We start from the raw sequence: 24,353 nt of genomic DNA on the forward strand, positions 1-24,353 counted from the left end.
CCGTGGAACCCAACAGCTCGGGGTGTCACCAGGAGGATTTTAAAAAAAGAGCTTTTTCTTTGTTCCCCGAAGTGGCCGATTTAGCAGGAAAGATCGAGCAGGTGGCAGCAGATGTCCCCAACCGCCAGCGCGTCCCCAGGCGAGAGCGCACCCCACGCTCTCCATGGGCCCCAAAAGGGGAAGAGGAAGCCAAGGCCGTGGTCAGCCCCAGCCCCAGCTCCTCCAGCCGGCCCCGGCACCCCGTGCGTGTCCCGGCCCCGGTGGCGGCTGCCGGCGGATGCGGCACGAGGCGTCCCCGCGGCCGGTGGCCGCAGCCCCGGGAGGAAATGTCAGCTCAGCCCTCACCTCCGTCTGGGAACCGGGGCGGAGGAGGGGCCGGGGCTGCCAAAAAACATGGCCCTGCAAAAGGCGCTCCCACAGGATGCGCGTGGGAACCACGCGGGGAATGTCCCTGTCCCCTCCGGGCTGGGGGACAGCCAGGGAAAGGGCAGCAGCGGGGGACAGAGAGGGTCCCCCCCAGCCCTCCCAGTGTCCCCCCAGCCCCTCACTGGTCAGGAATGATGTAGACGTCCTCGGTGGGCGCCAGAGTGTTGGCGTAGATGGGCTGGTCCCCGGGATCGGCAGCGCTCTCCAGGAAATAATCCTCATCCAGCGGGACCTGCGGGCTGGGGGACAGGGGGGGCTCAGGGAGGAGGGAATCGGGGATGGGATGGGATGGGATGGGATGGGATGGGATGGGATGGGATGGGATGGCAAGTTCAGCACAGGATGGAGTGGGATGAGGTGGGATGGGGCAGGATAACACATCAGGGCACAGCACAGCAGGGAGGGGATGGAATATTCCCGGAATGTCCATTCCCTGTGCCGGAGGCTCACCTGTAGCGCGGCTCCTGACACGCCGGTGCCCATCCGTGCGCAGCAACCGGGGCCGTGCCGGGACTCACGAAAATGTTCTCGTAGTCGGGGGCATCGGTGACATCGGCGGGGCCGCTCCCGGTGTCCCGGCTGATGTAGCGGGGCTGCCGGAGGTTTCCAGCGGGATCCTGCTTGCTCCTCCCCACGCCGCCCACCGCGGCTCCCGCTCTCCTCCGCCGGTACCAAACCACGGCCACCAGCACGGCCACCAGCACGGCCACCGCAGCGGCCACCCCGGCCACCAGCCCCGCGCCGGGCCCGCATTCCCGGTCGTGGAATTCCGTGACGTTGAAGGGATGCTGGTGGGATGTGAAGCACAGGCAGCGGATGCCCGGGCGGGCACAGTGGGCCAGGACGCTGCCCAGCACGTCGCAGCGGCAGGACACGGACAGGGAGCTCAGCGTGGGCTGGAAGGCGGCGGAGGGCACGGCGGGGAGGGGGTTCCCCTCCAGGCTCAGGTTCCGCAGGGCCGTGGCGTTGGTGAAGAACCCATCGGGCAGCTCCCGCAGCCGGTTCTCTGCCAGGTCCAGCTCCTCCACCCTGGGCCCGAGGCGGGCCGAGGGGCTCAGGGCCTCGATGCCGTTGTGCCTCAGCAGCAGCCGGCGGTGCCGGTGGAACGGGCGCCAGTCCAGCTCGGCACAGCCGCTGCTCCTGTTGGTCAGGTCCAGCTCTTCGGAAATGTCCAGCAGCAAGGGGAAACAGAGGGAGAAGACGAACAGGGGGGTCACAGGGTACAGCAGCAGCAGCAGCAGCACGAGTGGGGCCGCAGGGAGCCCCATGGTCCTTCCACTGCAGCGGGAGCCTGGGGGGGGGAACGGGAATCAGGACCCCCCATTCCCACTGGATCCCCCCTCCCAGTGCAAACCAGTGCAGCCCAGTCTCGTCCCCACCCCACTCCCGCTGTTCCAGGGCTGGGCAGCTCCTGGGGGTCGCAGCGGGGCATTTCCTGCCCCCCTTCCCCCTCCCAGCCGCAGCAGCCCGACTCGCCTGCGCTCCGGCCGCTGCTGCCTGGTGTGGGGAAGAGGAACAGGCGGGTCTGGCTGTCCCGTGTCACCCTGCCAGGGCGTAGCCGGCCCCGGGGGGGCAGGGGGAGCACCCCCAAGTCAGTACCCCCTGACCTCTACCAGACCCCCGGTCCTTTCTTGGGGTGCTGCGCATCCCCCTGGCACTGGCTGAGTGTCCCGGTGGCTCCGGTGACCCGAGGGGTGGGGGACACGCGCGTGGGCACACAGGGACACCCACACGGGTGTGTTCACAGACCACCCCCCCCCCGGCAGCACAGGGACCCCCCGATTGTGAGGGGACCCCGGGGCCGGGTGGGAGCCGGGGGACTCTGCGGCTGTGCCCCCTGGCAGGGTGGGTGTCCCCATCCTGGTGTTCCCTCCCCGTGTCTGCAACTCAGCGTCCCGAGCGTCCACTCCCCATGTCCAAGCCCCCTCCGGTGACCATGTCCCTCCACGGTCACCCCCCCTGTGTCCATCCTTGTCCCTCCGTGTCCCCTCGTGTCCCACCGTGTCCGCCCCCTGGTGTCCGAGTCCCTTCGTGACTACCTGCTCCCATTCCTGTCCGTGTGTCCCCCTCGTGTCCGTGCACATGTATGCCCAACCCCTTGCATGTGTCCACCCCGTCGTGTCCATGTCCACCTGTCACACCCGTGTCCCTCTGTGTCGCGTGTCTGTGGCCACCCCCTTGGTGCCCCTCCGTGTCCATCCTCTCAAATCCGCGTCCCTCCGTGCCCATCCCTTCGTGTCACTGCCCCTTTAAGTCCACCCCATCGCGTCCGTGTCCACCCTGTCACATCCGTGTCCCTCTGTGTCCCCCTGTGTCCCCCCTCCCGTGTCCACCCCTTCATGTCCGTGTCCACCCTTTCTTGTCCATGTCCCTCCGTGCCCACCCCCTCGCGTCCGTGTCCGCCCTGCCACATGTCCACCCGCTGTACCCGCCGCGTCCGTGCCCACCGTGTCCGTGTCCCCTCGTGTCACTGCCCCTTTAACTCACCCCCTCGTGTCCACGATCCCCGTGTGTCCCCGTCCCTGGATGCCCACCCCCCTCGTGTCCTTGCCCCTCCATGCCCACCCCCTCGCGTGCGTCCCCCGTGTTCCGTGCCCACTCCTCGCCTCCGCGTCCCCCCTGTCCCATCCGCGTCCCCCTGTGCCCACCCCGTGGCGCCCGTGACCCTCCTCGCGTCCCCCGCGTCCGCGTCCCCCTCCCCGCCACCACCGCGCTCCCCCCCTGCTCAGCGCGGTCCCCACCGCCTCCCCCCGCTGCCATCGCCCCTTTAAGCGCGGCGCGCGGCGCGGGGGGGGTGGTGGCGGCGCTGCCGGAACAGCCGCGCGGGGGGGGCGCGGCGGTTTCAAGCTCCCCCTCGGGCGCGCGGCCGCAGCCGGCGGGGCCGGGCCGGGCCGGGCCGGGATGGCGGCGGGGGCGGCGGGGGCGGCGGGGGCCGCGCGGGGCCGGGCCCGGGGCCGCTGACAGCCGCCGCCGCGCCATGTACGCCAAGGGCAAGGGCTCCGGCGTGCCCTCGGACGGCCAGGCCCGCGAGAAGTGAGTGCGGCGCCGGGCGGCGGCGGGGGACGGCCGGGGCGCGGAAGTTTTTGCCGGGGCGGGCGCCGGGGGAGCGGGGACGGAGCGGGAAGGAAGGTGGGGGGAGAGATCGGGAAAAGCGGGGGGAGATCGGGGGGCGGGCGGACCCCCCGGCCCCGCCCCGCCGGGGAGCACCGGCAGCCGCGGGGCAGCGGGAGCTGGCGGGGGTCAGCCGGGCACCGGGAGCCGGGATGAGCCCCCCGGTCTGCGGCATCCCCCGGCGCACCGGGAGCCAGGATGAGCCCCCGATGCGTGGCATCCCCCGGGGCGCCGGGAGCCGGGATGATCCCCCCGGTCCGTGCTATCCCCCGGGGCACCGGGTGCTACGGGGGCACCGGGAGCTGGATGATTCCCCCTGATCTGTGCCATTCCCCGGGGTACCGGGAACCGGGATGATCCTCCCGGACCGTGACTTCCTGGGGTACCGGGAGCCGGGATGATCCCCCTCGGTCCGTGACATCCTCCGGGGCACCGGGAGCTGCGATGTGCCGGGGTCCGTGGCATCCCCCGGGGCACCGGGAGCCGCGATCACGTCGGGGCTAACGGGAGCCGGGATGTGCCCCCCGGGTATTGCCACATCTTGGGGCACCGGGAGCTGCGGGAGCACCGGGACCCGGGATGATCTCCCCGGTCTGCGGCATCCCCGGGGGCACCGGCAGCCGGGATGCCCCTTTCCCGACCGTGCCATCCCCCGGGGCACCGGGACCCGGGATGATTCCCCTGGTCCGTGCCATCCGCCAGGGCGCCTCGAGCGCACCGTGCCTGCCCTGAACTGGGCTGTGCCCCCCCGGTCTCTGCCATCCTCCGGGGCACCGGGAACCGGGGTGATCCCCCCGGGCATTGCCATCCCCCAGGGCACCGTGACCCGCGATGGCCCCGGGACTACCGGGAGCCGGGCTGTGCCCGGTCCGCAGCATCCCTGAGGGCACCGGGAGCCCTCCCCGGCCGTGCTATCCCCTGGGGCAGCGGGCACCGGAATGGCACCGGGGTTACTGGTGCTCCGCGGCCGCTGCCACCCCCGGTGGCCAGGACCGTGACCCGCCGTTCCCGGCTGTCCCTGTCCTGCTGTGTCCCCGTGCCCGAGGCCACCGCGGTCCCCGGGGCACCCGCTGGGGCCGGGGGCTGCACCCACCGCGCTCCCGCCGGGGCTGGAACCACCGCGGGGACCCCGCGGGTCCCGTTCCTTCTCCCGGGGCGGGGGACGGAGCACCGGGGGCCGGGCCTTGGGCTTCCGTGAGTGCCACCGGGGACACGCGTGGTGGCACTCGCCCCTGAGCCACATCCTGTGTGGGTTGTGCCACCTGTCCTGGAGCCACCCCAGCGGTGCTGCCGTGGGGGGCGTGCGGCGTCGCCGGTGGGAGTCACTCGGTGTCACCGCTGGGGTCCCTCGCAGGGAGGTGGCATCGAACCTCCTCCTTCATTAATTCTGCGCTAATTGAGTGGGGGGCTCCATCCTGCCTGTTCCCCGTGTCCCTCGGGGTCTGTTGGGCGGGGATGTCACCGTGGGGGTGGCAGGTCCCTGACACTGTCCCTGTCCCCGTCCTGTCCCCCCAGGCTGGCGCTCTACGTCTACGAGTACCTGCTGCACGTGGGGGCCCAGAAATCCGCCCAGACCTTCTTGTCGGAGGTAAGGGGGGGGAGGGCGGCACCCCCGGACCCCCCCATCCCACCCACGGGGGGTCCTGGAGCCCCACCCATCCCTGGTGGGGGGTGCTGACCCCCCCTGCCCGTGTCCCTCTCTGCAGATCCGATGGGAGAAGAACATCACCCTGGGGGAGCCCCCCGGCTTCCTGCACTCCTGGTGGTGGTGAGTTGGGGTCTGGGGGGGTTGAAAAGTGGGGAACCCCCCCCATTCCCTTGGCAGAGGGGCTGGGAGGGGTCCGGGAGCTGCAGCCCCCCGCCACCCTGCCACCACATCACCTCGCACCCCATAAACCTGTCCCTCTGCTTTTCCCATCAGCGACTGGGGGGCCCCCCCCTTTCCCTCCCATCCCGGCCCCCCCGCCCGGCTCCTCCAGCTGGATCCAATTTGGCACCAAGCGAGGAGCTTGGGGGGGCGGGGGGGGCTCTCAGCCCCGGGGCTGGACCCCCGCACTGGGGGGGGGCCCAGCAGAGCCCCCCCAAAGAGGATGTGGGGGGCACCCCGCGGGTGGACATCACTTGTGGGGGGTGGCTCGGGGGTGGGCAGTGAATGATCAGTTGGTGATTTGGGGGGGGGGACACACACACAGCGTGGGGGTGGGGGGGGTTAAGCTGGCACCCGGCCAGCACCCCCCAAACCTGGGGGGGTCACCGAGGAACAGACACGGCCCCTGTGCTGTCCCACACCCAGGGCGGGGGGCGAGGGCAGGGACCCCCCCCCATCCCGGCCCGGGATGCTGCAGCCTGATGTAAAGTCCCAGGAATTTGGGCTCCGGCCGTAGCGACCGTTTCCAGGGAAAACAGGCGGCAGCGCCGGAGCCGGGAGGCCCCCGCCGAGGGGGGGACACGGCCGCAGCCCCCCCGCCCCACCGGCGACACGAGTGTGGCCGTGCTCACACGTGGGGCTCGCTGAGAAGGGTGGGGGGTGGGGGGGCAGGGGTGTGAATTGGGGGGGGTCCAGGGGGTCCTCACCCGCTGCCCCCCCCAGCCCAACATCCCCCCCCCACTCCCGTTTTCCCAGCGTCTTCTGGGATCTGTACTGCGCCGCTCCGGACCGCCGCGAGACCTGCGAGCATTCCAGCGAGGCCAAAGCCTTCCATGACTACGTGAGTGCCTCGCCGTGGGAGGGGGGGGTCCCTGTCCTGCTGCCCCCTCCCCGCCGCCGGGACCCCCCCCCCCTGCGCCGCCAGCCCCGGATCTGTGGGTGACCTATTTCACGGGGCGGCGCCGAGGGGGGGGTTAATCCCTGGGGGCCTGGCTCAGTGCCCCCCCCCCCCCCCCCACCTAGGGGACCCCGGCGTGCCCATCCCCCACTGTCACCCCCCCCCCCCCGGGGACAGGGACCCCCCCATTCCCCCCAGTTCCACACCATGGGCACAGTGCCAGGTCCAACCGGGGGTGTCCCCGCTCCCCACCCAGTGTCCTGGGGGTCATTGCAGGACTGGGGCTCAGCGGGACCCCCCCACACTGAGGGGGCCCCCCCCCCCCCAGAACAGCTCTGCTCCTTCCCAGTGCCAGCTCTGGAGGTTCAATCACTGGCACAGAGTCAACAGCCCCCGGTGTTCCCGGTGTTCCCGGCGTGTCCCTGTGCCTGCTCCTGCCGGGATTGCCGGCACGGGGGCACGGGGAGGGGCACAGGAGGGTGCTGGGGCCGGGGGGCTGCGGGGGCACCGTGCCCCGGGATGGGGAGTGGTCCCTGGGATGCTGCAGGGTCCAGAGTGCTGGGGGATGCAGGATGGTGCAGGATCCACAGCCCCACAGGATGCAGGATTCTGTGGGATCTGGGTGCTCTGGGATGTGGGATGCCACGGGATGCAGGAGGCTGTGGGGTGATGTAGGATGCTGTGGGATGTTTTGGGGTGATGTAGGATGCTGTGGGATGCTATGGAATATTTTGGGGTGATGTAGGATGCTGTGGGTTGATTTGGGGTGATGTAGGATGCTGTGGGTTAATTTGGGGTGATGTAGGATGCTGTGGGTTGATTTGGGGTGATGTAGGATGCTGTGGGTTGATTTGGGGTGATGTAGGATGCTGTGGGATGTTTTGGGGTGATGTAGGATGCTGTGGGTTGATTTGGGGTGATGTAGGATGCTGTGGGGTGATTTGGGGTAATGTAGGATGCTGTGGGATGATTTGGGGTGATGTAGGATGCTGTGGGATGCTATGGGATGTTTTGGGGTGATGTAGGATGCTGTCGGATGTTTTGGGGTGACGTAGGATGCTGTGGGTGATTTGGGGTGACATAGGATGCTATGGGATGTTTTGGGGTGATGTAGGATGCTGTGGGATGCTATGGGATGTTTTGGGGTGATGTAGGATGCTGTGGGATGATTTGGGGTGACGTAGGATGCTGTGGGTGATTTGGGGTGACGTAGGATGCTGTGGGTTGATTTGGGGTGATGTAGGATGCTGTGGGATGCTATGGGATGTTTTGGGGTGACGTAGGATGCTGTGGGTTGATTTGGGGTGATGTAGGATGCTGTGGGATGCTATGGGATGTTTTGGGGTGACGTAGGATGCTGCGGGATGTTTTGGGGTGACGTAGGATGCTGTGGGATGTTTTGGGGTGATGTAGGATGCTGTAGGATGCTGCAGGGTCCACAATCCCACAGGATGTGGGATGCTGTGCCGTGTAGGATGCCCCCGTGGGATGCAGAAAGCCACGGGATGCGGGGTGCTGGGGGGGGTCTCCCTGTCCCCTGGGGGGGTCCCTGTGCCCCGGGGTGACACGGGGGGGACGCTCTGGGCCGCAGCCCCGTGCATTCAGGACCCTGCAGGGCTCACGCGGAGCCGCTGCCCCCCAGGGCACCCCTGACCCCCGTGGGGTCCCGTGGGGCCACGCGTGGCCGCGCCGGCGCCACGGGGGCTGCAGCAGGACCCCCCCCCCACCTTGCCGCCCCCGGCCCCCGGCGCTGCGCAGAGCTGATTTCCATGCTGGAATTAATGAGGCTGCCGGTGCGGTGACGGTGACGCCGGGGACATGGCGCGGGTCAGGCCACGTTGCCATGGCACTGCTGCCTGGCAGAGCTGGGGAGAGCTGGGGGGGAGCCCCACAGTTTCCCCCCCCCTGCCCCCCGCACCCTCTGGGGTGCCCCACGCAGCCATGGCCCCGTCCCCAGTGCCCAGCCGGGCTGAACTGGGGGTCCCAGCATGGAGCCAGAGCCCCTCCATGTTCCCACGGGTGCTGCTCCACCAGCCCCCCCCTCCCCAGGCACGTCGGGACCCCCGGGAGCATCCTGGTGACCCCATCAAACTTGGGGGTGTCCAGCCTGTGCATGGCAGATGGGGGGGGGGGGGGAGATTGGGAGCAGCTGCCCCACAGCGGGGTCTGGGGTCCCCCCTGGGGTGAGCAGCCCCCCAAATGCCCCCCCACGTGTCCCCCCACCTCCAATTTTCTCCCTCCTGACCTTGAGCCCGCGGGAGGAGCCACAGCTCCCCAACCTGTTGCCATGGCAACTCTGCTTTGCATCACCGAGTGATGGGGGGGCCGGGGGCCCCCCATTTGGTCCCTGCTTTGAGGGGGCAGCAGTGGCCCCCATCTGTCCCTGTCGCCGTGTCTGGGGCAGCAGCGGGGGTCCCCAAGAGGGGGGACGTGGCCTGGGCTCAGCCCCGGGACCCCCCCAAGACCCCCGTGGATCCCAGGTGCCCACCCCCACGGGGCGGACACCGCATTTTGGTGTCCCCGAGCTCCCGCTGTCACCAGCCCTGGGTGTCACCCGTGTCCCGCGTGCCGCGGGGTGTCACCATCGCCATCCCTGTCCCCAAAGCAGCAGCAGCAGCAGCAGCAGCCGCCTGTCACCCTCCCTCCGAGCACAGCGGGACCCCCATCCCCGCCGGGCTGGCAGTGGCTTTGGGGGGGCGCAGGGCCCCCCGGGTGGAAGGGGCAGCGCGGGGTCCCCCCCTTCTCCTGCTCGCCTCCAAATTGAAACCAGTTGTGGCGCAGGGGCCGAGCCGGAAAAGCGGCGCATTCCTTCCCTTTACAGCTCCCCTCGGACGGGGCCGGGCGGCGAGCGGGGCCGGGGCCCCCTGCCCGCGCCCCCCCGGCCCCCGGGGGTCCCCCCCGCCTTGGGCTGCCAGGGGAATGTGGGGGCGAGCTCGGTGCTGGGGTGGGGGACAATGGGGACCCCCCCCCCCAGCCCCCCGCTCTGAGCCGTGTCTCCCCGCAGAGCGCGGCGGCAGCGCCCAGCCCGGTGATGGGGAACCTGCCCCCCGGGGATGGCATGGCCGGGGGTCCCGTGCCCCCCGCCTTCTTCCAGGTACCGAGCCCCGCGTGTCCCTGGGGCGAGCACGCTCCTGAGCCCCGCGTCTGGGGGTCTTTAGCATGTGTTGGGGGGGTCTTTAGCATGTTTTACACCCCCACCATGGCACAGCCTCCTCCCCGTGTCCCCAACACCACCCGCCCCCCCTCCTCCCGACTCCCCCAGAGGTCACAGCCCCCCTGTGCCCCTCCCAGGGGTCGCAGCCCCCCCAGGCCCCCCCGCCCATAACCTGTTGTGTTTCTCTCCAAGGCTCCTGCGGGTGCCCCCCCTCTGCCCCCCACCCCCGGGGTGCCCCTGCTGGGCCCGCACAGCCAGGTAAGGCTGGCCACAGCCCCCCAGCCCCCCAGCACGGCCCCGGCCCCCCGCCACGACCCCCTCAGGGTGACACCGACCCCCCCCAGCCCCGGCTGACCCCCCAAACCCCCTGTCTTGCAGCCTTTCATGTCCCCCCGCTACCCCGGCGGCCCCCGGCCCCCGCTCCGGATGCCCAACCAGGTGAGGCGGTCTCTGCCGGGAACCCCCTCCCCAAAAAAAGGGGTGCAGCCCCCCCCCACCCCCCCCCCACCCCCAGCACCCTGACCTCCTGTTGCCCCCCCTCCCTGCAGCCCCCCGTGGGTGTTCCTGGCTCCCAGCCGCTGCTGCCCAACGCCATGGACCCGGCTGCGCGCTCACAGGGTGAGTTTGGGGTGCCTGACCCCCTCCCCAGACCCCGAGGTGGGGGTTTAGGGGTCTCTGTGGGGGTCTCACGCCTCCCCCGCCCCGATTTGTGCAGGGCATCCTGGCATGGGGGGCCCGATGCAGCGCATGAACCCCCCCCGAGGCATGGCCGGGATGGGGCCACAGGTACGGGGTACTGGGAAAAGGGGGTACTGGGGTGCTGGGATACTGGGAAAAGGGGGTAATGGGGTGCTGGGATAATGGGGTACTGGGATACTGGGATGATGGGGTACTGGGATACTGGGGTACTGGGATACTGGGGTGCTGGGATAATGGGGTACTGGGATACTGGGATGATGGGGTACTGGGATACTGGGGTGCTGGGGTAATGGTGTACTGGGATACTGGGATGATGGGGTACTGGGGTACTGGGATGATGGGGTAATGGGGTGCTGGGATAATGGGGTACTGGGATACTGGGATGATGGGATGATGGGTTACTGAGATACTGGGATGATGGGGTACTGGGGTAGTGGGATAATGGGGTACTGGGGTAATGGGATGATGGGGTAATGGGACACTGGGATAAGGGGATGGTGGGGTAATGGGATAATGGGATACTGGGGTAATGGGATACTGGGATAATGGCATACTGGGATGATGGGATACTGGGGTAGTGGGATGGTGGGGTACTGGGGTACTGGGATAATGGGATACTGGGGTAATGGAATACTGGGGTAATGGAATACTGGGATGATGGGATAATGGGATACTGGGATAATGGAATACTGGGATGATGGGATACTGGTATAGGGCAGAGTCAGGGATTCAGAGGTTGAAGTGGTTACAGGGACACGTTGACGGGGATATGGGGGTGGGAATGGGGATGGGTAGCGGGACGGGAATGGGGGTATGGGGGTAGAAGGATACAGGGATGGGGTACAGGGATAAAGGGATGGGAATGGGAATTCAGGGATGGGGACAGGGAAACGAGAAAAAGGATGTGGGTGGGGACAGGGATGGGGATAACAGGGACTGGGATGGGGATACAGGATGGGGACAGGGGTGCAGGGTGGGGACAGTGCCAGGGGTGTCCCAGCCCCGCTGACCCCCCCCTCTCCCGGCAGAGCTACGGCAGCGGGATGCGCCCCCCCCCCAGCTCGCTGGCCGGCCCTGGAATGCCCACCATGAACATGTAAGACCCCCGTGCCCCCCACCCCGCACCCCCCCAGCGTGGGGGGAGCCTCGGGACCGGCAGGGCCCCCCCTCACTGTCCCCGTTGCCTTCCCAGGGGTCCCGGTGGCCGCGGGCCCTGGCCCAACCCCAACGCCAACTCCGTAAGTTTTGGGATTTGGGCTGGGGGGGGGGGGTCATACCTTGGTGGGGGGGTCCTATGGGGGTGCTGCCCCTGTGTCCCTCCCCCATGCTGACTCCCCCTTTGTCGTCCCTCCCCAGATCGCCTACTCCTCCTCATCCCCTGGGAATTATGTGGTGAGTATTGGGGCGCACTATTGGGGACGGGGGGGCTGCAGTGACCCTGTGACCCCTCCCCCCAACCCACCCCCCCCTTTTTTCCTTTTCCCTTCCAGGGCCCTCCTGGGGGCGGTGGCCCCCCCGGTACCCCCATCCTGCCCAGCCCCGGAGGTGAGTGAGGGGATGGGATGGGGTGTGAGTGGGATCTGGGGGGGTGTGAGTGGGATTTGGGGGGGTATAAGTGGGATTTAGGGGATGTGAGTGGGATTTGTGGGGGGGTATGAGTGTGATTTAGGGGATGTGAGTGGGATTTGGGGGTATATGTGGGATCTGGGGGGGTGTGAGTGGGATTTGGGGGGGTATGAGTGGGATTTAGGGGATGCGAGTGGGATTTGGGGGTATAAGTGGGATTTGGGGGTATAAGTGGGATTTGGGGAGGTATAAGTTGGATTTGGGGGATGTGAGTGGGATTTGGGGGGGTATGAGTGTGATTTAGGGGATGTGAGTGGGATTTGGGGGTGTGAGTGGGATCTGGGGGGGTGTGAGTGGGATTTGGGGGTATAAGTGGGATCTGGGGGGGGCCACACTCACCCCCCCCCCCCCATGTGTGGTGTCCCCCCCAGACTCCACCAACTCCAGTGAGAACATGTACACCATGATGAACCCCATCGGACCCGCGGGGAACCGGCCCAACGTGAGTGACGGGATGGGGGCACAGGGACTGGGGACGGGGACAGGGACTGGGGACAAGGGACTGGGGACAGGGAGTGGGGATGGGGACAGGGATTGGGGACAGGGACAGGGATTGGGGACAGGGACAGGGACTGGGGACAGGGATTGGGGACAGGGACAGGGATTGGGGACAGGGACTGGGGACAGGGATTGGGTTCCCCCCAGCATTCCTCACCCCCCCCTTTTCCCTTCCAGTTCCCGATGGGGCCCGGACCCGAGGGGCCCATGGGCGGGATGAGCGCGATGGAGCCGCACCACATGAACGGATCCTTAGGTGGGTGACACCCCTGGGGACAGGAGGGGTCCTTTGTCCCCCCCAGCACCCCCAAAACCCCAAACCCTGTGGGATGTGAGCTCCATCTGAGGCTGGATGGGCTCGTGCAGCAGGAGGGGCACATGGATGGGAGGGGGGGAGCGGATTGAGGGGATACACACACAGGGATTGGGGACACACACAGGGATTGGGGACACACACAGGGATTGGGGACACACACACAGATTTGGGGACACACACAGGGATTGGGGACACACACACAGATTTGGGGACACACACAGGGATTGGGGACACACACAGGGATTTGGGGACACACACAGGGATTGGGGACACACACACAGATTTGGGGACACACACAGGGATTGGGGACACACACACAGATTTGAGGACACACACAGGGATTGGGGACACACACGCGGATTTGGGGACACACACACAGATTTGGGGACACACACAGGGATTGGGGACACACACGCAGATTTGGGGACACACACGGATTTGGGGACACACACAGGGATTGGGGACACACACAGGGATTTGGGGACACACACACGGATTTGGGGACACACACACACGGATTTGGGGACACACGGATTTGGGGGGACACACACACGGATTTGGGGACACAGGGATTTGGAGACACACATACACGGATTTGGGGACACAGGGATTTGGGGACACACACACACACGGATTTGGGGACACACACACACGTATTTGGGGACGCACACACGGATTTGGGGACACACACACACAGATTTGTGGACACAGGGATTTGAGGACACACACACACACACACGGATTTGGGGACACACACACACGGATTTGGGGACACAGGGATTTGAGGACACACACACACACGGATTTGGGGACACACACACACGGATTTGGGGACGCACACACGGATTGAGGGGACACAGGCCAGAGGACACACATGGTTTGGGAAGGACATGTGGATGATGGAGGATTGGGGGGACACTCATGGATTAGGGACACACAAAATTCGGGGGGGACACGTGGCTTGGGGGGTCACTAATGCCCCGCTGTCATCCTGGCAGGCTCCGGGGACATGGATGGGCTGCCAAAGGTGAGCTGGGGACCCTGGCACCCCCACGGTGCTGGGACCCCATTTATTGGGATAGCCCCATGTCCTGGGAACCCCCCATTTACTGGGAACCCCCCACATATATTGGGATCCCATTTCTTTGGGCTCCCCCAGATGCTGGGACCACCCCATTGATTGGGACTCCATTTATTGCCCCCCACCATGTACTAGGACCCCATTTATTGAGGCTCCCCCATTTACTGGGACCACCCCATTTACTGGGACCCCATTTATTCCCCCCCCCCATATTCTGGGACTCCCCCCATTTATTGGGATCCATTTATTTGGACTCCCCCATTTACTTGGGCTCCCCCATTTACTGGGACCCCCCATTTATTGGGATCCCATTTATTTGGGCTCCCCCATTTACTTGGGCTCCCCCATTTACTTGGGCTCCCCCATTTACTGGGACCCCCCATTTATTGGGATCCCATTTATTTGGGCTCACCCATGTGCTGGGACCCCCCCCCCCATTTATTGGGATCCCATTTACTTGGGCTCCCCCATTTACTGGGACCCCCCATTTATTGGGATCACATTTACTTGGGCTCCCCCATGTGCTGGGACCCCCCCATTTATTGGGATCACATTTATTTGGGCTCCCCGATTTACTGGGACCCCCCCATTTATTGGGATCCCATTTACTTGGGCTCCCCCATGTGCTGGGACCCCCCCCAATTTATTGGGATCCCATTTACTTGGGCTCCCCCATTTACTGGGACCCCCCCATTTATTGGGATCACATTTATTTGGGCTCCCTGATTTACTGGGACCCCCCCCCCATTTACTGGGATCCCATTTATTTGGGCTCCCCCATGTGCTGGGACCCCCCCATTTATTGGGATCCCATTTACTTGGGCTCCCCCATGTGCTGGGACCCCCCCCATTTATTGGGATCCCATTTACTTGGGCTCCCCCATGTGCTGGGACCCCCCCATTTATTTGGGCCCCATTTATTGCCCCCCCGCCATGTACTGAGACCCCACTTATTGAGGCTCCCCCAGGTGCTGGGACCACCCCATTTATTGAGATCCCATTTCTTTGACCCCCCCACCCCCCATTTATTAGCACCCCCATTTATTTCCCGTACACTGAGCCCCCCAACCACCCCCCCCACCACCCCACTAACCCCTCTCCCCCCTCCCTTCCTCCAGAGCTCCCCCAGTAATTTGGGGGCCCTGAGCAACCCCCCCGGGACCCCTCGGGACGACGCCGAGCTGAGCAGCAATTTCCTAAATCCCTTCCAAAGCGACAGCGTAAGGGACCCGGCGGGGACCCCCGCGGACCCCCGGGGGGGCAGGCGGCGAGGGCGGGGGGCCCGGGGGGGGCGCGGCGGCGGCGGCGGCAGCGGCCGGGGACGGGGGGGGTCAGCGAGCAAATCCCAGTGGCGACCCCCCGAAATCGTGTCACCACCACCACCACCGGCGGCAGCAGCAGCGGCGGCAGCGGCGGCGGCAGCGGCGGCGACAGCGGGGGGGTCGCCGTGGCCGAGCGGCCGCGAGGCGTGAGGAGGGCGGCGCTGGGGGGGCAGCGGTGTGTGTGCCCCCCGCCCCCCGGGCCAACCCCCCCCCCCCCCACGGCCCCGCTAACGCTGTGGTGTCTCCGCTCTCTCTATAGTACTCGCCCAGCATGACAATGAGCGTGTGAGCCCCGCGCCGAGGCCGCCGACAGCCAGACGCCCTCACCCACCACCGAAAAAAAAAAAAAAAAACCAAAAAAAACCAAAAAAAAAAAATTCATGAAATTCATTAATTTTAATGATCAGCCTCCCCCCACTCCCTCCCCCCAGCCCCGCCCCGTCACGCCCAGACCTCCCCCCCCTCCACACACACACACACATTCAGCGCCCCCCCGCCCCGTTCCGCCCTCTCTTTTTTTATTTTTTTAAATTTTTTTTTTAATTTTCTTTTTTTTTTTTTTTAATCCAGACGAACACTAAAATCGAGCAGGAAAAAAAAAAAAAAAAAAGCGCGGGAAGGAAAAAAGAAATAATAATGGTGATTAGAAATAAGTCACGTGACTTATTTGCTTGGGGCCCCCCCCCCCCCCCCAGGACTGGGACCCCCCCCCCCCCCCCCACCCCCGTTTTCCAGCACTGGGAGCCTCCTTTTCCAGTCCTTCCCACCCCCCCGAACTGGGAATGCTCCCAGCACTGGGATTGACCCCCCCAAACTGCTGGGACCCCATTTATTGCCCCCCCGCCCCCAGTACTGGGATAGAACACCCAGCACTGCGAGCCCCCCCTCTGTACTGGGACCCCCGTTTGTTGCCCCCTCCTCCAGCACTGGGGACCCCCCCCCCCCCCCACATTCCCAACCGCAGCCCCCCCACCCCAGGGCGGGGTCGGTGCTGGGAGGGGGGGGTCTGGCACTGTGGGGGTGCTGAAGGGGCATTTTTGGGGTGTTTTGCCCTCCCCCATGGGGTGGCACCGAGCCTGGGGAGGGGGATTTTTGGGGGGCTTCATGGCATTGTGCCCCCCCTCCCCTCCATGGCAGGTGGTGCCAATCCCCCCCCCCACACACACACACAATTTCGGGCATCCGGGGGGGGTTCCCTGAGCTGTGACCCCCTCCCAGTTCTCCCAGTGCCCCCCCGAGTCCTGGAGGGGGGCAGAGGGGGCAGAACCAGCACAGCCCCCCCAAGTGTGGGTGCAGGACCCCCCTCCCCTAAATCCAGGCTGTGCTGGAGGAGGGGGAATGAGTGGGGGGGGCCAATCCATGACCCCCCCCCATGGCGCAGCCCCCCCCCCAGTGCTGTTTAGGGCAGGTCCCAGTGCAGAGCAGCCCCCCCAGCCCCCAGCCCCGTCTGTGTGCTCAGCCAGCACTGTGATCCCCGGCCCCCCCCGAGCACCAGACTGGGGCGCCCCCCCCCCGACCCCCCCAGGGACCACTTAAATATGAAGGAATTTTTTTTTTTTTTTTTGGTGTGGTTTTGATTTTTTTTTTTGGGATTTTTTTTTTTCCGGGGTTTTTTGGTTATTTTTGTGCTGTTTTTTTTTTCCTCTTTTGTAACGGAAAGGACCTCAAAGCCCCTCCTTAACCCCCCCCCCACCAAAAGAGCCCCCCGAAAATGCCGCTGCACACCCAGACCCCCCCTCCCCTGTACAGCCCCACACCCCTCGTGTCCCCCCCAAGTGGGGGGCAGCCCCCGGCCCCCATAGGGGTGACCCCCCCCATTAGGCGTAGTCGTTCTGTGTAGGGACCCCCCTCATTTCTAAACTTCTAGATTTCCCCCCACCATTGCTTATCAAAACAAAAATGGGGGAACACCCCCCCCAAAAAAAAAAAAAACCAAAAAAAAAAGAATACAAAAAGAGCAAAAAAAGAAAAAAAAAGCCCTAAAATGACAAAAAAAAAAAAAATCCACTACCTCCCCAACACCCCCCCCGCATCAATAAATGTAATTTGATTTTTTTTCAGAAGGCGGTGATATTTGGGTCTCGATGGGGGTGGGGGGGGGACCCCGGTGGGGGGGGGACCCCAAAACCACACGAAGAGGAACGAGGTGAGGGGGACCCCAAGAACCAAATAAAGGGACCCAAAACCAGGTGAAAAAAACCCTCACCAAACCAAGTGAAGGGAGCCCAAAACCAGGTGAGGTTCCCAGGAGCCACCAGGGGGACCCCAAAGACCAGATGAGACCCCAAGAACCAAGTGAGGGACCCCAAAACCCACGGGAAGAACCCCCAAAAACCAGAGTGGCGGGGAGGGGGTCACGCTGTGCTCCGGGTTTATTGGTGGGTACGAAGCTTCACAGTTTGGAGTCGCCATCAACAATTGGGGTGGGGGAGAACAACACCCCCCCTTCCCCCAAACCCATACCCCTGACCCCCCACCCCCCTAAAAAGCTGCTCCGGGCTGGCACGGGGTTAGTCGGCGCCGTCGATGTGCAGGGGGGCTCGGGGGGGCCCCGGCCGGGGGGTGCAGGGGTGCCCGTTGAGCTGGGCGGGCGCCGCCGGGCTCTTCTTGGGGAGCAGGGGACAGGCGGCCCCCCCGGGACAGGCGCGCTTGGGGCTCGGCGCCGGCCGCTGCATCTTGTGCTCCAGCAGCATGTGGTTCTGGGGGGGCAGCCCCAGGCAGGCCCTGGGGGCACACAGCGGGGTCAGGGTGGGCACCCCGGGGATGGGGGAGCGGGCACTGGGCACTGGCGGGAGGGGGGACACGGAGCGTTGGGCATGGGGGGAGTGGGATGGGGTTCCGGGCACTGGGACATGCTGGTGATGAGCTCTGGGAACTGGGGCACCTCCAGGTGCTGGGCACTGGGACCAGCTGGAATGGGGCACGCCGGGCACTGGGAGCAGGCACCCACTGGTGCTCAGCTTTGCTCCGCTGGATTTGGGCACCCCAGGCACTGGGAACCCCAAGCTTTGGGAACCCCAAGCTTTGGGAACCCCAGGCATTGGTTACTACTGGGAGCCACTGGTGCCGGGCACTGGGATCCATTTGTTTTGGGCACCCCGTCGGGAATCAGGTACTGGGACCCGCTGGGTACCAGGGTCTGTGTGTTGGGGCACCCCGGGCACTGGGACCTTGGTCCCCTTGGGCACCCCATGACTGGGAAATGGGGACCCATCCATGCTGGGACCTTGGTCCTGGGCATCTCCAGGACCTCTGGGCACTGGGACCATCACCCACCAGCACATACTGGAACCCACTGGTGACACTGGCACCCACCCACCAGCACTGGCCACCCCAGGCCTTGGCCTCCAGGCCCCCCTGGATTTGGACACCCCACGGTGGGCACTGGGACCCCCTGGCACCCTGGGTATCCCACACTGGGACCCCCTGCAAGCCTTTGGGTGCCACTGTGGGCACCGGGGTGGTGGCATTTGGTGGCCACGAGGACGGGGGCCCCCGGGTACCTCAGGATGTTCTCGATGCAGCTGCGCTGGCGGAAGAGCGCGTTGACCACGGGGGTGCCCTCGGGCACCAGCGGGGCCTTGCAGAGGAAGGCGAGGATGGACAGGACGCTGTGGAAGCCCTGGAATTCAGGGTCGGCCTCGGTGCAGAAGGTGATGCGCTGGCACAGCTCCGTCAGGATGGCCAGGTCCAGGATGATGGGGCTGGCCAGCAGCGAGTCCTGCGGGCAGCGAGGGGGTCAGCGGCCACCGTGGCACTGAGGGGACACCCCGAGGACAGCCTGGTGGCCCTGCACGCACCTCGCAGGTGTTGTGGATGACGATGGTGTTGGTGCCGCCCATCATGATCTCGGACGTGTACTCATCCAGCGCCCGCTTGCTGTCCCCCACGTAGGGCACGTACTTGATCACCACCTGCCAAAGCCACGTCCCTGTCACCCCCATTGTCACCTCCGTGCGTGTGTGACCCCCCCCCCAGGCCCCCCAACTCACGCAGTGGTCAGGCTTGTCCTGGGGGCCGTAGAGGATGGGGTTGGCCTGGACCGTGTCGTCCACCACGTTGCTCTTGGAGATCTCCTTGGAGCGGAACTGCTGCGGCGCCGACAGGTTCTTCCCGTCGTTGTTCCCCAGGTGGTTGTAGCTCACGATGGACTTGGTCTGGGCAGGGGGCATGGGCAGGTCACCCCCTCTCCCCTGCAGGTGGGGACACCCCCTCTTCTTGAGCCCCCACGTACCTTGAGGCCGGCGCCCACCAGGAAATCCACCAGCACCGACTTGAGCTTGGTCTGCCCCGACTTGAAGTCGTCGCCGCCGATGAAGACGCGACGCTGGGCGGCCAATTCCACCGCCCCCGGCACGAAGGTGTTCTGGGGGGAACCGTTGATGTAGGCACAGCCCTCCAGGATGCTGGCCACGGCGAAGAGCGTGGACGGGGACACCTCCAGGCCTCGCTGCGGGGACACGGGGCAGCTCAGCGCCACCGCGGCGCTGGTGTCACCCTCCCGCTCCCCTCGCCCGCCCCCTGACCTCGATGGCCCTCAGCAGGTTGTCGGCGGTGTCGTTGAGCCCCGGCACGATGTCACAGAATCTCTCGGTGTTGGCCGTCCACAGGACGATGACTTTGTCCACTCCGCTGCTCTCCTTGAAGTCTCGGATGTCCCTGCGGATCTGCTCCACCTGAGACACGGCCGAGGCGGCGGCGGGGGGGACGCGTCAGCTCGGTGTCACCGCCCCGGGGCCCTTGTCCCCTCCCCTGCCCCGCCCCGCCAGGACCTGCTCGGCCATGGAGCCGCGCAGGACGTTGTCCGCCCGCTCCTCCTGGTTGGCGGCGATGAATTCGGGGATGTAGATGGAAGGTCGGGGCTTCATCTTCTCCATGTGCGGCCAGAGCTGCTCCTGCAGCGGCCACTCCAGCACCTCCGCCCGCTTCATGGCCTCCGCCAGGTTCAGCGAGGAGATGTCCCAGCCTGGGGGACACGGGGTGACCCAAGCGCTCGGGGTGCCCCGCGCCGCTGTGGGGTCCCCCCCGTGTCCCACCTACCATCGAAGACGATGTCGTTGGGGTGCACCATGGGCAGCAGGTCCCGGAAGGGCACGTAGACATCACCGGAGGGGCTGGTGCCCAGGCACACGGTGGAGGCTTGGAGCAGGGAGCCGTAGTAGTTGGCTGTCTGGGATGGGACAGGCAAGGGTGAGGCGCTGGCAGGGGGAGGAGGGGTCCCAGCACCCCCAGAGTGGGGGGCTGGGGCTGCAGAGCCCCTCCGCAGGGGCAGGGAGGAGATTGGGGTGCAGGACACCCGTGCAGCTGAGCTTGGTGTCCCCGGGTCCCAGGACCTCACTGGGGTCCTTCTGGGGACACCCCAGGGACATGGCCCTTGCAGGGGTCACACTGAGGACACCCACCTCGCTGGGGTCACATTAAGGACACCTATGCCACTGAGGTCACTCTGGGGACACCCTCTTAATTGGGGTCACACTGGGGACACACCTTTTGCAGGGACCCTGCTGGGGACACCCACCTCGCTGGGATCAGACTGGGGACATCCCCCTTGCTGGGGTATCTCTGGGGACACCCACCCTGCCGGAGTGACACTGGGGACACCCCTCTCACCGAGATCACACTGGGGACACCCACCCTGCTGGAGTGACACTGGGGACACCCCTCTCACCGAGATCACACTGGGGACACCCACCCTGCTGGAGTGACACTGGGGACACCCCTCTCACCGAGATCACACTGGGGACACCCACCTCACTGGGATCTCTCTGGGGACACGCATCTTGTAGGGGTCACACTGGGAGCACCCACCTTGCAAGGGTGACACTGGGGGAACCCCCTCATTCAGGTCACACTGGGGACACCCACCTTGCTGGGGACACCCACCTTGCGCCCCGTTTTGGTCATCCAGGACAGCCCCAGCTTGTTGGCCAGCACGGCCGCTGTCACCGTGGTGCCGTTGTTGCCCCCCCAGCCCACCAGCATCACCCCCAGGCGCGGCACCTGCCGGCCCGTGCGGAAGGTGAAGCGGGTGGAGCACGGCCGCACCTGGGGACAGAGAGAGGGCACAGCTGGGGACAGCGGGGACGAGCAGAGCCCCCCCCAAGCCCCCCGGAGCCCTTGCCCACCTTGGTGACGCCGTTCTCCTTGCAGACGTGCACGGTGCTGTAGGTGTACTTGGCCTCGATGAAGTCCTTGCTGTAGGTGACGTTGGGGCTCTCCACGAGGAATGGCTCTGCCATTGTTCCTGGAGCTGCCATGGGAGGAAATGGGTGTCAGCGCCGCTGGCCTGGCACGCCGGGCCACTCGCCCGGCCCTCCCCGGGCCCTCCGCCCTGCTGGGACGTGGCTGTGCCGCCCGTGGGGACCTTGGCTCCCTGCCCTCCCAGGGTGGTGGTGGCACTGGGACGGTCACTGCAGCCCCTTCCCACCCGTGTGGCGGGACAGGGGGGGCTTATGGGGGGGACAGCCTCACCCCAGGACCTCACGGAAGGCCCAGAGAGCCGAGGGGATGCACGGTCCCCGTCCTGCTCAGGGCAGGCAGGGACTGTCCCTGCTGTCCCCTCGCTGGGGTGGCACAGCAAGGCGTGGGGGACTGGGGATGCTCCCAGGGGACATGGGGTGTCCCTGCACGCCGGGGGGCCTGGGGGTGCAGGGGACGTGGGAACTGTGTCTTCCCTCGATCCCTGGGGGTGACAGAGGTCGCTTCCAGGTGACGTGGGGACAGCCGTGCACCCTGAGGTGGTGCACAGGGGACACAGGGGTGTCCCTGCTCCTGAGGGTGTCAGAGCGTGCAGGGGACATGAGGACAGAGGCTGTCCCAGCTCCCAGGCATGCAGAGAATTTGGAGACAAGGGCGGTCCCTACGCCCTGGGGTGACAGATGGGGCAGGGGACGTGGGGACCAGGGCTGTTCTCACTGCCAGAGTTGTCCCAGCGGACATCGCGACCAAGAGTGTCCTGCTGCCGGGGGTGGCAGAGGGGACACGGGGACAGAGGCTGTCCCGGGACCCCGGGGTGGCACGGGGGACGTGGGAACAAGGGCTGTCACTCTCCAGGGGAAAGGGCATTTGGGGACAGCGGGTGTCCCAGCGCCCCGGGGTGGCGGGGGACACCGCGCCGAGGGCACGGGGGGACACGGATCCGCAAACCCGAACCTATCCGGGGGTCAGTCCCGCCCCGCCGCGGGCACTCACCAGACCGGGCCGCGCCGGGCGCGCAGGAGCCGGAGCCGGTGTCTGAGTCTGTATCGGTGCTGGTGCCCGGTGCCAGTGGTTGTGCCCGGTACCCGTTGTCCGGTGGCGGTACCCTGTGCCCGGTGTTCGGTGCTCAGTGCCGACAGCCGGTGTCCGGTGCTCCGTGCCCGATGTTCGGTGCCCGGTGTCCCGTGTCCGGTGCTGCCCCGCGGGGACGATGCGATCGCGCTGCGGCCGCCCCGGCTCCCGCCGCTTAATCGGCTCCGCGGCCCCGCCCCGGCCCCGCCCCCGCCCGGTCCCGCCCCCCCGCACGTGCCCACCGGCACCGGCAGTCCCGGACCCCCCGGGTCCCCCGACCCCCGGTCCCGGGGCACGTGCGGGGCTCCCCGGACCACGCCGGCCGCTCGTACCGGGGGGGGCGGCGAGAGGTGACGGGCGGGAGGGGGAAGCGGCCGCTGACCCGGGAAGGGGAAGTGTCGCCGGGGCCGGTCTCGGGCCGGGTCCGGGGGTCCCGCCGCCGCCTTCCGGCCATTGACAGCCCCGGGCCGGCGGCTTCCTGCGCCCGGGACCCGCGGGCGCCTTCCCACGGCGCCGCTCCCACGGGGCTGCCAGCCCGGCACCGGCACCGCGCTGCCCGCGCCAGGGGCACCCCGGCACCCCACAGCCCCCGTTATCCCGCTGCTGCCCCCGGTGTGGGCACCCCAAGAGTCACGGCACCCTGGAGCCCCGGGCGTGGACACCCCGAAGGTCATGGCACCCCAGAGCCCCCGGCGCGGGCACCCCAAAAGTCACAGCTCGCTGGAGCCCCTGGAGCGGAGCCTGGGAGCCCTGGCACCCCGGAGCCCGCAGGGCGGACTCGCCACGGTGCCCCCTCCGCCCCCAGCGCCCACCCCGGCTCCCCGCGGGCGCTGCCGGGGGCACCGGCCCCTGTGTGAGGCCGCACCCCCCGTGTGGGCCCGGGGAGCGCCCGGGGCCGGCGCAGAGAAAGGGGTCGTGGCCGCCCCCCCCGCTGGCGGCCCCCGGGGTCCCGCTGCCTTTCAATGGCCCGCCCCGCTTCAAAGGGGCCCCCGGAGCCGCAGCAACGCCCCGGCCCCCTCCCCACCCTCGCTCCCCGCAGACACGGCGAGGACAGCTCTGCCCTCCTCCGCCACCCACCCCGCTCCTCGGGGCTCGCTGCCATCGCCACCCACCCTCCGGCACGCAGCGGGACGGGACCCACCGGGACCGACCCCGGAGGGCACCTGCGGCCGGGCGGCCGCGGGGAGAGGCGGCGGTGGAGGGCACGGCGGTGCCGGGGGGCCGCGTCCGGCCCCTTGGCCATGGAGGAACAATGATCCCTTGGTGCCGGGCTGGAGGACAAAACGAGCCCCGCGCTGGAATGCCAGTGCCTCAGCAAATTATTGAAACAAAAATAACATTTCTTTGTACAATAATCCTGGGGCGGGGAGGGTCCGGGCAGCGCTGCCAGGGGCCCAGAACTGGTATTTTTCCACTGCTTTCCTCTTTTTTTTTTTTTTTTTTCCTTATTTTTTTACTTTTTTTTTTTTTCGCCCCCCTCCCATAACTCCCACCATTGTTCCTTCCCCCACTCCCTTCCCACTCCTCCCACGCTCGGCACCGCATGAGCGGGGCTCCCTTGTTCCCGCTCGCCCAACGCGTCCATGGGCCGGGAGCCCGGGCCGGCCGCCCAGTGCCTTCGCTCCCCAGCTGCCGGGGGCTGGCCGGGGGCCAGCGGAGCCATAGCGGAGCCATAGCGACCGGCCCCGCTCCCCCAGCAATGGTGCCCACCCCCCGCCTCCAGCAGACCCCCCGCTCCAGCCCCGGGATGGGTATCCAGGCCACGCAGCCCCCCCGGGGGATCCCAAACTCTGCAGCGCTTCATTCTAAGCAGGTTCAGGGCAGCAGCCGGAGATGCTGCGAGTGCCGGGACAGGCTCATTTGGGGGGGGGGTCCTGTCTCTGTCCCCCCCCCCCGCCCCGCAACAGGTCGAGGCCGACCCCGCCAACCCCAGATTTGTGCCTTGCAGCAGCCTCAGCATTCCCTTGCCACGTTTTCCTTCCTCCACAGTTGGGTTTTTTCCCCTCGTGTAACACAATCCCAAGCCCTGGCCCTTCATTATATGCCTGCTGGCAGCTCCTCATCCTCCTCCCTCTCCCTGTGCCAT

At 66.7% G+C, this 24,353-nt stretch overlaps 3 protein-coding genes across 4 annotated transcripts; 1 reads left to right on the forward strand and 2 right to left on the reverse strand.

Annotated features, from left to right (window-relative positions):
- Positions 1–300: 300 nt before the first annotated feature.
- LOC137462915 (uncharacterized) lies at positions 301–1,722 on the reverse strand. The gene is made up of 2 exons (XM_068173754.1): positions 877–1,722; positions 301–665 (listed from the first exon to the last, which is right to left on the reverse strand). The coding sequence occupies exons 1-2, from the start codon at positions 1,692–1,694 to the stop codon at positions 545–547; spliced, it is 939 nt and encodes a 312-aa protein (XP_068029855.1). The 5' UTR covers positions 1,695–1,722; the 3' UTR covers positions 301–544.
- A 1,547-nt stretch (positions 1,723–3,269) lies between these two features.
- SSBP4 (single stranded DNA binding protein 4) lies at positions 3,270–15,418 on the forward strand. Of its 2 annotated transcripts, XM_068174141.1 has the most exons (17): positions 3,272–3,459; positions 5,053–5,125; positions 5,244–5,305; positions 6,161–6,245; positions 9,307–9,396; positions 9,835–9,894; positions 10,005–10,074; positions 10,172–10,242; positions 11,184–11,251; positions 11,348–11,393; positions 11,512–11,547; positions 11,646–11,700; positions 12,153–12,223; positions 12,457–12,535; positions 13,594–13,622; positions 14,795–14,896; positions 15,258–15,418. In XM_068174141.1, the coding sequence occupies exons 1-17, from the start codon at positions 3,404–3,406 to the stop codon at positions 15,285–15,287; spliced, it is 1,083 nt and encodes a 360-aa protein (XP_068030242.1). In that variant the 5' UTR covers positions 3,272–3,403; the 3' UTR covers positions 15,288–15,418. The 2 variants fall into 2 exon arrangements, with proteins under 2 accessions (XP_068030243.1, XP_068030242.1); XM_068174142.1 differs by lacking the exon at positions 9,307–9,396 and having other exon boundaries at positions 3,270–3,459.
- Positions 15,419–17,354: 1,936 nt separating this feature from the next.
- On the reverse strand, positions 17,355–22,419 carry ISYNA1 (inositol-3-phosphate synthase 1). The gene is made up of 11 exons (XM_068173769.1): positions 22,190–22,419; positions 21,124–21,248; positions 20,882–21,043; positions 20,039–20,168; positions 19,771–19,964; positions 19,525–19,674; positions 19,233–19,448; positions 18,991–19,155; positions 18,799–18,912; positions 18,502–18,719; positions 17,355–17,722 (listed from the first exon to the last, which is right to left on the reverse strand). The coding sequence occupies exons 2-11, from the start codon at positions 21,235–21,237 to the stop codon at positions 17,509–17,511; spliced, it is 1,677 nt and encodes a 558-aa protein (XP_068029870.1). The 5' UTR covers positions 21,238–21,248; positions 22,190–22,419; the 3' UTR covers positions 17,355–17,508.
- Between the last annotated feature and the right edge of the window lie 1,934 nt (positions 22,420–24,353).

The sequence above is a fragment of the Anomalospiza imberbis genome, chromosome 27 (genome assembly GCF_031753505.1).
Source record: "Anomalospiza imberbis isolate Cuckoo-Finch-1a 21T00152 chromosome 27, ASM3175350v1, whole genome shotgun sequence".
Lineage (NCBI taxonomy): Eukaryota > Metazoa > Chordata > Aves > Passeriformes > Viduidae > Anomalospiza > Anomalospiza imberbis.

Coding starts and splice junctions, on each gene's coding strand:
- LOC137462915 (XM_068173754.1), bottom strand. CDS start 1,694: ATGGGGCTCCCTGCGGCCCCACTCGTGCTGCTGCTGCTGCTGCTGTAC. Junction 666..876: donor TGTCAGGAGCCGCGCTACAG/GTGAGCCTCCGG, acceptor CCTGTCCCCCAG/CCCGCAGGTCCCGCTGGATG.
- SSBP4 (XM_068174141.1), top strand. CDS start 3,404: ATGTACGCCAAGGGCAAGGGCTCCGGCGTGCCCTCGGACGGCCAGGCC. Junction 5,306..6,160: donor TTCCTGCACTCCTGGTGGTG/GTGAGTTGGGGT, acceptor CCGTTTTCCCAG/CGTCTTCTGGGATCTGTACT. Junction 9,397..9,834: donor TGCCCCCCGCCTTCTTCCAG/GTACCGAGCCCC, acceptor CCTGTCTTGCAG/CCTTTCATGTCCCCCCGCTA.
- ISYNA1 (XM_068173769.1), bottom strand. CDS start 21,237: ATGGCAGAGCCATTCCTCGTGGAGAGCCCCAACGTCACCTACAGCAAG. Junction 21,044..21,123: donor AGGAGAACGGCGTCACCAAG/GTGGGCAAGGGC, acceptor CTCTGTCCCCAG/GTGCGGCCGTGCTCCACCCG. Junction 19,965..20,038: donor CAACGACATCGTCTTCGATG/GTAGGTGGGACA, acceptor CGTGTCCCCCAG/GCTGGGACATCTCCTCGCTG.